Source organism: Eucyclogobius newberryi, unplaced genomic scaffold (assembly GCF_026437365.1).
Source record: "Eucyclogobius newberryi isolate DKJ021-1_F unplaced genomic scaffold, fEucNew1.0.hap1 SCAF_4, whole genome shotgun sequence".
Classification (NCBI taxonomy): domain Eukaryota; kingdom Metazoa; phylum Chordata; class Actinopteri; order Gobiiformes; family Gobiidae; genus Eucyclogobius; species Eucyclogobius newberryi.
Genome location: NW_027316056.1, coordinates 21,835,114 through 21,848,494, shown reverse-complemented (window position 1 = coordinate 21,848,494; position 13,381 = coordinate 21,835,114). Strand labels below are relative to the sequence as shown.

General features: G+C 43.2%; 1 protein-coding gene across 2 annotated transcripts in view; it reads left to right on the top strand.

Moving 5' to 3' along the window:
- prkcaa (protein kinase C, alpha, a) overlaps window positions 1-13,381 on the top strand; it is a 101,426-nt gene that overhangs the window by 47,388 nt on the left and 40,657 nt on the right. For both annotated transcript variants that reach the window (XM_072462642.1, XM_072462643.1), the window contains exons 4-5: window positions 9,162-9,273; window positions 11,118-11,246. In XM_072462642.1, the coding sequence (XP_072318743.1) occupies window positions 9,162-9,273; window positions 11,118-11,246 (241 nt within the window). The remainder of the gene's footprint in view (window positions 1-9,161; window positions 9,274-11,117; window positions 11,247-13,381) is intronic.

Genomic DNA, 13,381 nt, shown 5'->3' with positions numbered 1-13,381 from the left:
GTATTTACTTAATAATGGGGTATTTCCTGTTTCGATGGATGACAGTATGGCTGCCACACACCCTTTATTTAAACCTCAACAATGATCATTAGTGGATAAGCCTGGCTGGGAGACGCTGAGGCAACATTTTCTTTGAAGATGCACCGGTTGCTGGTGTTAGATGTGTCCAAATCTGCCCAGTCCTCTTTTTTTTTGGGTAACTTTATCGAAATAATAATGATTGCAAAATACCTGGCACCCTCATAGTATTATTAGATTAAAATGCACATGAGGCTAAGATGCTTTTAATGCATTGGGTTAGTATTCTTTGTATCATATCAACATTTATTTGTCTTACTCATTAGCATATTGTGTGTGTCTACTAATTTGTTAATCACAACTTGAAGGATTTTTTTCACATTGATATAGATTTTAAAATGCACATATTTTCATCTCAAATGCAATAAAATAGACCATGTTTAATGATTGTTTATACTAGCAGAAAAACTTGATTGAGGTAGTCATTAATACATCCTATTCGGTGTTAAATTGTAATATCAACAACATTTCTTCAAACTAGTAAGCTTTTGCTTGCTCCATTTTCTCCAGTCTCCCTGCTGTTCTTGGTGGCCATTGCCCATGTCTGTTTGTCTTGAATTACCCATTAGAATCCAATTAGGCTGTGCTAGTGGAGAAAGGCCACAGGGTGAGACTAGAACTTTAGTAAATGGACAGCCAAATGTGCGCAGTCAACAGAAGACAAGTGTGTTTATTTGTAAGTCTCAGTTTCAGATTACAACATGCTCTGGCTAATCTTCACTCAGAGTGGATGTAATGGGCTTAGAATGAGCTACTACTGTTGTAATGTTTTAGTGCCTGAAGGGGAAAAAGCCCATAGCAAATGTGTTGTTATTGTACCATTAGCAAACAATATTAATGTTGGTAAAAATGTAATACATTGCAGAAGGTTTCCTCTAGCTGAATGAAAGGTGCACCTCTAACCCTGGTTTGGACTTGTCCTAGTTATGATTTAGTCATTAATTGTAGTTTTTACCCATTTATGTCTAGTAAATATATGTATATTTTCTCCTAAACTGAACTTGCATGTAAAACATATTTTATTTCATTTTATTTGAGCTTTTAACCCTGTTAAAAAATAATTTACGCTAGTTTGATGTATCCTAGTTAGAAAATCCTCTCCCCTCCGAGCGTCAAAAACACTACTCAATCTGTGATGTGGGTCTTAGAATCTTCATCGCCAGACTTGTTCCATGAATTTCTTTTGACTAATCTAGAAAACTAGAAAAACTACAAATGTATTCATTGATTTGTGTTTTCATTTGGGGAATGATTTAACCATCGTCTCATAGCAATTAAAACTCAAAATCAAAATGGGTGTTTTGGTGATTCTATTAAATACAAATCGAGAGAGAGAGAGACAGTAGTTTGAATGGAAAAATGATCACAAATGCTTTTCAAAAACACAAAGTTTACAGCAATGATGAGTGAATTAGCCTTGTTTTGTGGAAAACAACTTATTAGTCAGAGTGCACAATTTGTTTACTATTTTATAAAGAACACAATTTTATAATAAGTGTATTTCTCACTGACATTTCCAGGGACACTTTTTTTGATAATACTACTGTGTATATTTAGGGCACAATCTAAGCTTTTTAAGCAAACTCGGATCTGGTGAGGATTGCGTATGTTAAATCTTAGTTGCAGTCCAGGAGCTCTATTAGCTTTTCCGTTTAGCTTCTCCTTGGTATTCCTGGTCTTACTGGCCAATGTGTCTCTGACGGGTTAGATTAACTTGTAAACGTACTTAGAGCAATCCTAACTAGTTAACTTTTATCTTTTTCTTAACATTAGCCAGGAGGACCAGGAGTGCCTCAGAACAGCCTATCAGCGAGATTTGAATTCAAAATGTTTTTCTAAAATGATTTGTAAATCAACATAGTAAAGTTTTTAAAAAAACTATCCATCCATCCATCCATCTTCTGCCGCTTTATCCGGGGCCGGGTCGCGGGGGTAGCAGTCTGAGCAGGGACTCCCAGACTTCCCTCTCCCCAGACACTTCCTCTAACTCCTCCGGGGGGATCCCGAGGCATTCCCAGGCCAGCCGAGAGACATAGTCCCTCCAGTGTGTCCTGGGTCTTCCCCGGGGCCTCTTCCCGGTGGGACATGCCTGAAACACCTCCCGAGGGAGGCGCCCAGGAGGCATCCGGAACAGATGCCCGAGCCACCTCAGCTGGCTCCTCTCGACGTGGAGGAGCAGCGGCTCTACTCCGAGCTCCCCCCGTGTGGCCGAGCTCCTCACCTTATCTCTAAAGGAGCGCCCAGCCACAAGGCGGAGGAAACTCATTTCGACCGCTTGTATCCGCGATCTTGTTCTTTCGGTCACTACCCAAAGCTCATGACCATAGGTGAGGGTAGGAACGTAGACCGACCGGTAAATAGAGAGCTTTGCCTTTCGGCTCAGCTCCCTCTTCACCACAACAGTCCGATGCAGCGACTGCATCACTGCAGCCGCTGCACCGATCCGCCTGTCGATCTCACGCTCCATCCTTCCCTCACTCGTGAACAAGACCCCGAGATACTTGAACTCCTCCACTTGGGGCAAGGACACCCCACCCACCCGGAGTGGGCAAGCCACCTTTTTCTGGTCGAGAACCATGGCCTCGGATTTGGAGGTGCTGATTCTCATCCCAGCCGCTTCACACTCGGCTGCAAACCGTCCCAGTGCATGTCGCAGGTCCGGGTTTGATGGAGCCATCAGGACAACATCGTCTGCAAACAGCAGAGATGAGATCCTGTGGTCCCCAAACCGGACACCCTCCGACCCCTGACTGCGCCTAGAAATTCTGTCCATAAAAATTATGAACAGAACCGGTGACAAAGGGCAGCCCTGGCGGAGTCCAACATGCACTGGGAACAGGTCTGACTTACTGCCGGCAATGCGAACACAGCTCCTGCTCCGGTCATACAGGGACCGGACAGCCCTGAGCAAAGGGCCCCGGACCCCGTACTCCCGGAGCACCCCCCAAAGGACACCCCGAGGGACACAGTCGAAAGCCTTCTCCAGATCCACAAAGCACATGTGGACTGGTTGGGCAAACTCCCATGAACCCTCGAGCACCCGATGGAGGGTATAGAGCTGGTCCAGTGTTCCACGACCGGGACGAAAACCACTCTGCTCCTCCTGAATCCGAGGTTCGACTATCAGTCGGATTCTCCTCTCCAGTACCTTGGAATAGACCTTACCCGGGAGGCTGAGGAGTGTGATCCCTCTGTAGTTGGAACACACCCTCCGGTCCCCCTTCTTGAACAGAGGGGCCACCACCCCGGTCTGCCAGTCCAGAGGCACGGTCCCCGAACGCCACGCGATGTTGCAAAGACGTGTCAACCAAGACAGTCCTACAACATCCAGATACTTTAGGTACTCAGGGCGGATCTCATCCACCCCCGGAGCCCTGCCACCGAGGAGTTTGCGAACAACCTCAGTGACTTCAGCTTGGGTGATGGATGAGCCAGCCTCCGAGTCCCCGGTCTCTACTTCCTCTTTGGAAGACGTGACTGAGGGATTAAGGAGATCCTCAAAGTATTCCTTCCACCGTCCGACGACATCCCCAGTCGAGGTCAGCAGGCCTCCACCCGCACCGTAAACGGTGTTGGTGAGACACTGCTTCCCCTTCCTGAGGCGCCGGACGGTTTGCCAGAATTTCTTTGGTGCCGACCGATAGTCCTCCTCCATGGCCTCCCCGAACTCCTCCCAGGCCCGGGTTTTTGCCTCTGCGACAGCACGAGCCGCGGCTCGCTTGGCCTGCCGATACCCGTCGATGACCTCCGGAGACCTACAAGCCAGAGTGGCCTGATAGGCCTCCTTCTTCAGTCTGACGGCAACCCTTACTTCCGGTGTCCACCACCGGGTTCGGGGGTTGCCGCCACGACAGGCACCGGAGACCTTGCGACCACAGCTCCGAGCAGCCGCATCAACAATGGAGGCGGAGAACATGGTCCACTCGGACGCAATGTCCCCAGCCTCCCCCGGGACATGGGAGAAGCTCTCCCGGAGGTGCGAGTTGAATACCCTACTGACAGAGGGCTCCACTAGACGTTCCCAACAGACCCTCACAATGCGCTTGGGTCTGCCAAGTCTGTCCGGCTTCCTCCTCCGCCAGCGGATCCAACTCACCACCAGGTGGTGATCGGTTGACAACTCTGCCCCTCTCTTCACCCGAGTGTCCAAGACACGCGGCCGGAGGTCTGATGACACGACAACAAAGTCGATCATTGACCTCCGGCCTAGGGTGTCCTGGTGCCATGTGCACTGATGGACACCCTTGTGCTTGAACATGGTGTTCGTTATGGACAATCCGTGGCTAGCACAGAAGTCCAATAACTGAACATCGCTCGGGTTCAGATCGGGGAAGCCGTTCTTCCCGATCACCCCTCTCCAGGTGTCACTGTCATTGCCCACGTGGGCGTTGAAGTCCCCCAGTAGAACAACGGAGTCCCCGGTCGGTGCACTGTCCAGTACCCCTCCCAAGGACTCCAAGAAGGCCGGGTACTCTGCACTGCTGTTCGGCCCGTAGGCCGCCACAACAGTGAGAGACCTGTCCCCCACCCGAAGGCGGAGGGACGCAACCCTCTCGTTCACCGGGGTAAACTCCAACACGTGGCGGCTGAGCTGAGGGGCTATCAGCAAGCCCACACCAGCCCGCCGCCTCTCCCCGCGGGCAACACCAGAGAAGTGGAGCGTCCAGCCCCTCTCGAGGAGATGGGTTCCAGAGCCCAAACTGTGCGTGGAGGTGAGGCCGACTATATCTAGTCGGTATCGCTCAACCTCCCGCACAAGCTCAGGCTCTTTCCCCCCCAGCGAGGTGACATTCCATGTCCCCAGAGTTAGTCTCTGTGTCTGGAGATCTGGTCGCCGAGGCCCCTGCCGTCGACTGCCGCCCAGATCTCTCTGCACCGGCCCCCTATGGATCCTCCTGTGGGTGGTGGGCCCACGGGAGGGCGGCCCCACGTCGCTCTTTCGGGCTGTGCCCGGCCGGGCCCCGTGGGGTAAGACCCAGCCACCAGGCGCTCGCCATGGAGCACCCATCCCAGGCCTGGCTCCAGGATGGGGCCCCGGTGACGCCGATCCGGGCGACGTAAACTGCCTTGTTCGTGTTGTCATCATAGTGGGCTTCTGAACCGATCTTTGTCTGACCCGTCACCTAGGACCTGTTTGCCTTGGGAGACCCTACCAGGGGCATGAAGCCCCCGACAACATAGCTCCCGGGATCATTCGGGCACTCAAACCCCTCCACCACGTTAAGGTGTCGGTTCAAGGAGGGGCTTTAAAAAACTATTTGGAAAAAATATGTTTTAAAAACAGTTTGTCATTAAATTAGTCTTATCAAAATTGTATTAAATAAAAGCTTTAAGTAATGCTTGTTCTATCTACGCCTCTTTCATTCATGTTGTGTGTTGTAGCAGGAGGGGTAGGGGTGGAGGGTAATCCTTCAGGATCAGCTCTGTGTGGGTGGACACAAGTACAGCTGCCAGAGCCTCCCGGGCTGGCTCCCTGTCTCCCTGCACTGTGTTTTTGTCCTTAAGTAACACAATGACTATTACCTATGTGCACCCGCAATATGCCACAGGGCCAGTCAAACCTGTTTGTTATTTTACCATTTCATTTATTTCAACAGGTCAAAACGGGTATGGTGTAGTCAGTGCACACTTTACTTTGTTAAGTAGATTCAGTTATTTGTTTGGGCAATCACAAACTAGGCCTTAATTGAACTCATTTATCCAGGGTGCTGTGCAAAATAAATGTCAAAATAAAGTGACTTTCATAGTTTTGGTTTTAGTGAAAATGTTTACCTACAGAGTGTCGTTTGATAGCATAAAGGCTATTACCTGTAGCCTCACTGCACATTGTGGCATTAAAAATAGCATGACTGTTATATTAGGCCAGCCTAATGTGCATGTTTGAGGTTTTGACTGCATATGTCACCAGTAAGAGGACTTTTGTGATTTGCATAAATATGTAAGCCCTTTAAGGATTGTCCAAGTAAAATATCTGGAACTGAAAAGTGTAAAGAACAGTTTTTCCTCTGTTGACTGGTGAAATTATACATTTGCTTTTGATCATCAGTGTGGCGCCTCAGAGCTACTGCCAGCTCAGCCTGAGATATGAGCCTCACCTCTGCTTATCTCATGATTTATTTCCTGTGGGTCAAGCTTTTTTCATTTATTTTTCCAGATTCTATATCTGCCTTACTCTTAGAGCCCAGTTGAACCTCTGCCTTATGCATTATGTGCCGAGTCAATAACAGAAATGGAAACAGTCTGGCTTGGAGTCTGCCTCTGATGCGAATGTGGTGAAAAAAACATCACAATGAAGATAAAATATTATACAGATGCCAACCTTTGAAACCACATAACTAAAATTGTAACAAAAAAGCCTTATCTTGACTGGAATTTTTCATATTGATTAAAAATGAAGTGTTAAACTGGATCATCTTGTTCAACACATTAGATAAAGCATTTTTGTTTGCTCAACACCCACAAACATTTGCTAAAGGTTAGGTTTGTGTTTTTAGTTAACATGGCATATTTAAACAAACTACATATCTATTTGCATCCAACTTTTATGTGATTACAGAAGTAATAATTTTGCTGTCTATTCTAGGTCTTAGTACAATGCACCTTGCCAACAAAAACACTTATATTTGTAAAATAATTACACTAAAGCCACTTTCTCCACCTGTTCTGCCATCACATCAAGAAAACAGCCAGCAAACATAACAACTCCTCCACTGCGCATGTGTGCTGGACGCCTCGGACGCGCGTCTGCTGGTGTGACGCACGTCCAAAGCGACTGCCTTCAAATGTACAGGCGTCCAACTCTGGCGTCCAGCACAGTTTGGACGCCACAGTCTGAATGCACCGTAAGAGTCAAACACTGAAGAGATGGTGTCGGTGTAATCCCTCATTCGTCCAGGCGTGTTCCATAGTAGAAAAAGCTTCAGTTGTAGTCATCTGGACTCAGTTAGAAAAAATAGACGTTTCGACTCTCATCCAAGAGTCATTGTCAATAAAAGAATTTAGATCGAGAACTCCGAAAAAAATTCTGAATAGGCTAGCTCGGTCAGTTTCAGTTTTATCGAGCTAAAATCTGGAACAGTCTTCCTGAAGATGTGAGACAGGCTTCTACTCTGACAATGTTCAAATCTATAAGCTAAAAACAGTTTTGTTTAGCTGCGCATATGACTGAAAGGATTTTTTCTTTGCACTCTTCTCTTTTGTTTGTGATTTTATTAGTTTAGAAAATCAGTTGGATTGATAATTTTTAATTTAGTTAATTTTATTGTATTTCTGTTTCTGTAATTTCTTTGTGATTTGAATGCATTTTTCCTGCTGTGAAGCACTTTGAATTGCCTTGTGTATGAAATGTGCTCTACAAATAAACTTGCCTTGCCTTGCCTAGATACAAGGGGGGAGTTTCTGTTGAAACAAACAACTCCTTCTACTTCAGGAAGGCTCCGCCCAATGAGCGGGTCTTACCACAGAACAGTATTAATATCGGAGTTATCGATCTAAATTCTTTTATTGACAATGACTCTTGGATGAGAGTCGAAATGTCTATTTTTTCTAATTGAGTCCAGATGACTACAACTGAAGCTTTTTCTACTACTGAAGAGATGGAAAACTAATTGTGACTGGTTAGTTATCTCTTGAGTGTAATGCTTCAAGAGAGGTTCATTAGTTTTCAATTCACATTCATTAGTTTTAATCACGTTCTATAAAAGCCATTTTAAAAGCACAATTGTAAGCAATCAGCAATAAGTAGACCATTGTTCTGTAATTTTTCGCTCTCTGGCTTTGGAAATGTTTTGTTATAATTATAATTATTATTAATATTTAAAGTAAGGTATGATAGAAGAATTAAGTATGTGACATGACATTGCGTACTGGTAAGTTTTCTTGGCTATCCCTACAACATGGCTCTGCTCCGTATCAGCACTGAAATCTTCCATTCCACATAGAGCATCATTACAGATGGTGCTCTATGTGTGCGGCCACGGGGGTAAAACAGAACTTCACACATTCACGACTCAAACGGGGGTCAAGTTGACAGGCACCAAAACACAGCGACATTTAAAGCCTGCTACACTCTAAGTATAATTGGTCCCATGCTTTTTCCTGAGTTCAGGGATGAGTGGCCCCAGTTTGGATTCACATGAGTGATTTGGAAGTCGCTGGGCTCGTCATGTGTGTGGTGCTGCTCTGAACTGCTTTCACCAGCCAATAAAGATAAAGCCCCAGCGGCAGATTGAATGACAGAGATACAAACACGCAAGATCGCAATAAGGACAAAAATGACTTATTACCGTAGTCTCTTCTTGTGTTTGTATTTATTGTATTCTGTATTTAACAGAACAGTGTACATTCCATAATGCCGGAGGACAAAGATGCTCGTATTAGATTATACCTATAGTTTTAAGTTAATTTCCATCTGCAGATCTTAAAAATAAAGAGGGAAAAGGAAGCAAAGTGCATAATTTTACGATACAGATATTAAGTTAAATTGTAGTCTTCTCATTCTTGTCGCTAATCTTTAAAAAAAAAAAAAAAGTGAAAAGAGGCGAGAGTACAGGTTTGACCCTGCCCATATGTATTCTCAAGAGTTTGTAAATCAAATATCATGAGAATTCATCTGGCTGGCCTGGTTACTGATCCTAAGCTATTTGGTTAAACTGCTGACGCAAATTATGTGCTACCTTTGTTAGCACAACTCCTCTCTTGTATCGTAGTAAGGTGAGCAGTCTCTTCTCTGCAGGATTGTTTAGTCTTTGCTTTCAAAGAATCATAAGATTTGAAATAATGTGTTTTTCATCCCATGTTTAAACATTGTTTATGACTCTGAAATCCTGTATTGTGTAGATGGGTTATGCAGCGGTGTTCTACCTGCTGCTTCAAGCTGGAGTTGCTTGTGAATGACATTAAACCTATTAAATGTTAGTCCTGCTTTGCTCACTTTGGACCAAAGGGGAACTGAAAAAGTACCAGTTCTGAGGTAGTAGGTAGGGACTTGTCGACTCTTTGTAAGCATCCTTGAACCAGACTATGAGTGAAGTGAGTTGTGGTTAACGTTTTGTGTACAATAATTTTAATATTTTGTGTTACAGGACCCTCGAACAAAGCACAAGTTTAAGATCCACACCTATGGCAGCCCAACTTTCTGTGACCACTGTGGGTCGCTGCTGTATGGTCTCATCCACCAAGGGATGAAGTGTGACAGTGAGTACTGCTCTAAATTGTTTAATCTGTTCAGAGAAGACTGCTGATGATTATTTGAAATGTAAACAGTAGAAAGGCACAAACTAAACTATGGTTTGATTACAACAAAATATCACTCAATCTAAGTACTACTATGTAAATACTTTCTATCACTAACTCACTAACTGCAAAATCATAATTATAATCGATGAGGTAAATATACCAAAGGTTAATGAGAATAAATTAGATGGTAGGGAGCCACAAACTTTCATTTCCAAAAGCATTCAAAAAAAAAGTTGAACATATACTTTTCTAGAAATCATTCTACACTTTATACCGTGCTCTAGTGTTTCCACATTTGTTATATTGTATTGAGGTCTGGAGCAATAACAACAGCAGTGCAATAAAGCCACTTCCCACTCTCCAAAAAAGAGCAATGCGAATCATCAAAACGCTGGGTATATAGGCCATACCAATCCTCTTTTCTTACATTCCAATTTACTTCAATTTTTAGGCAATTATCATACTGCTAATATTAATGTTCAAAGCCAAAATAAATATTTTACTGATTAGTATCCTAAAATTTTTCTGTCAGCAGGAGGAGGGCTGAAAACAAAATACATTTTAAAACCCACGTTTTGCCCACCCCAGGAGGACGTTTGTTTGTCAGTTTGATAAAGGATCTTAAGAACTGTACTGTCTGTACCACAATTCACCATTTCAAAACAACTTATAAAAATATTGGTCTTGCAGGATAACGAGCCGATGAAGGTTTTTAGTATCATCAGGAAATTGTACTCATAGAGCTTTGAAATGTTGAACAGATTTTGACAAGTGTTCTGTAGATGCCTCGTGTACCAATGTTCATGCATATGTTGATGTTTGAAATACATTTAACCAAACCAATCTCTGTATTTGATAAAGGTCTACTTGGTCAATAATAGTGGGTCAAACGTCTTGCATTTATTTTCACACATTCTACATTTACTTTCATGACATAGTTAAAATAAATCTTAGTTAATGTTGTGCTTGTTGAATTAACGCTGAATAAATTAGGGACTATTTGTTGAATTTGTTGAAAGCGCTCTTTCTCAGCCCCTCATTATAATCACAGTGCAGTGGCAGCCTTCTCGTTGATTAAACTTTCTTTTGTTTCTGTAATATCCTCCTCATTCTTCTTTCTTTCAACTTTAATTACTTTATTAACATAATGTACCTTAAATAGCTCCAGCATTAATCATTCACCACTTATTACAACAGCTTTTACGTCTTCTTCTTTCTTTTACATAACAAACTATGACTTCATCGCTCATATTCCGAACGTATTATAAAACAATCTTTTTAGTGCACGTCACCCCTTGACCCCGGCCTGGCATTATAATGAACCGTTCCCAGTCACATGCATGATATCATCAGGGTAAATCTGGGTCATAACCTTGTTATATTATCTTGCATACGCACGCTCAAATCATTTAATATTGTTCCTGCTGTGTACACCAGACCCCAAATAGAATGGAAGTGGGAACTTTGATCCTGAGCAAAGCGGCTTACTGTATTTTAATATAATTGCTTTCTATCTAAAAGACGGACAAACAAAGCTAAAACAAACATTAATGCACAGTCTGTTGCATTTGCAGATAAGCAAGTTAAAGCAGCATCAGGAAAACATTATGACTGTCCTCTCACAGTATTGTGTGTGGCAGTTTAGGAGAGTAGTATCTCGGGTACTATGTTGTCATCTTCAAACCTGACACAGCCAACATACCATATTGTTTACCATAAATGACACCGTTTAGTTTATATTAAAATAAAGCAACATAACAAATAGTGGCTTGTCTAACTGTATATCTTCTCTCTCTCTTCAGCTTGTGATATGAATGTACACAACACGTGTGTGACCAATGTGCCCAGCATGTGTGGGACAGACTTCACCGAGAGGAGAGGCCGAGTCTTCCTGAATGTCGAGGTCAGCGATGAAAAACTGCAAGTCACAGGTAGGTCTCTTGTTACTGTAACGTATCAGACAGTATCTAAAAGCTGTGTGCCATAGGGTCCAGTGAGGCTTCGTGACTGCTTCCTTACAGGTCACTGAAGGTGGTCAAAATGTACTTTTAATGGCACACTGTTCCGTTGTTACACTTGGCGATATAATCTGATACATATGCTCCCTGTTCTCTGCTCCTGATAACCTGAATTGAGCTCCAGACTCTATTATCCGTAGCTGCTGGTGATGTGGCAGATTTGGTCATTAAATACACTCTGCACTCTGATAGATGGATGTATTTTATGTCTCACATAAAACACTGTTGCAGTGGGGGACAACATACTTTGGAAGAGCTCCCCTTTCCTGAATTATAATGCTGCTCTGTGGCCTGCTACGTGGGCCTTGTTTTGCTACACTGAGTGTCTCTTCTCAATCAATTCTCATCAGTATGAGCATTTATTATCACTTAACGTGTATATTATTAACACAGTCCAAAGTACACCACAGATAACATCTCAGTTATCTCAGTTCATAGCTGTACTGTCTTTGACATTTATAGCTTGCATGAATCTTATTACTGGCCTGTTATTCTGTGTTGTTGTAATGTTTGTAGTTACTAATAAACTATTTTACCAGACTTTCTTTGTTTTCAAACTCAGATGCTGAGCGTCTTTGCTTAATTAATCATAATGCATTTTCCTTGAGGAATTGGATACAAAATGCTAAGTTCTGTAAAGCAGATGTTTTATGATCATTAGATGGGGTAAAAAAAAAATAATAATCTCCTCCTGGACACATTTTGATCATACAATATTGTGTTTGTTATTTTATGTACCGGCACATTTTGATTTCCCAAACCATTGTTGACTGTTCTTGTGATCACAAAAGATCCTAATCAATGTTGGGTAGTAACTAAATACATGCACAGAAAATACAATTCAGAATACAAATTTTGAGTAATTGTATTCCGGTACAGTTACTTTAATTTGGCGGTGTTCACGAAACAGTTATTTCCCTAAAAACAGGGGAATACATTGTGGTGTTTGATCATGCAAGTTAGGTTTGAAAATGCACAGAGCAAGTCTGAAGTGGTTAGTGTGTTTATACAGGCATGTCCAAACTATGGCCCGGGGGCCAAATGTGGCTCTCAGACCAATTTTTTCAACAAAAAGTAGTACTTTTTACTGTGTCGGTGTAATCCCTCATTCGTCCAGGCGTGTTCCATAGTAGAAAAAGCTTCAGTTGTAGTCATCTGGACTCAGTTTGAAAAAGTAGACGTTTCGACTCTCATCCAAGAGTCATTGTCAATAACAGAATTTAGGTCGAGAACTCCGATATTAATACTGTTCTGTGGTAAGACCCGCCCATTGGGAGGAGCCTTCCTGAAGTAGAAAGAGTTGTTGGTTTCAACAGAAACTCCCCCCTTGTATCTACCGAGCTAGCCTATTCAGAATCTTAATGGGCTGTTAAAACCTCTTTGTCTTAGTGAGACCCTGGCTCAACCACCCTGAGTACCTGATTAGCATTTGAATTCCCTGGTCCTCTACCTTTCCAGGGGTTCAGTAACCCATTATAGATAACAGGAAGATTAAACCTAAGCCCTCCATTTCTGTTTAAAGAAGGTCTTTCTTTTTTAACAAAAATAGCTTCCTTGACTCCTCTTTCAAACCATCTTTTCTCCCTGCTTAAAACCTTCACCTCACCGTCTTCAAACGAGTGATTAGAGGCTTCAAGATGGAGATGCACGGCACTCTGAGGTCCTGAACTAGTATTTCTTCTGTGCTGATAAAGCCTCTTGTGTAGAGGCTGTTTCGTCTCACCTATGTAACGTTCTTTACAGCTTTCTTCACTGCATTGGATCGAATAAACTACATTGCTCTGTTTTTGAGTCGGCAATTTGTCCTTTGGGTGAACCAGTTTTTGTCTTAAAGTGTTGCCTGGTTTAAAATAAACAGGGACTTCGTGTTGTCTAAAAATTCTCTGCAGTTTTTCCGACAGGCCAGACACATAAGGGATAGAAACACCCTTCCTTCTCTGTTCAGTTTCCATTTTGTCCTGCTTCTTGGTTCTCTTCACTCTGTTGAGAGCCCAAGCGGGGTAACCACAGGCTGAGAGGGCATTGCGGACATGTTTTTCCTCTTTCTT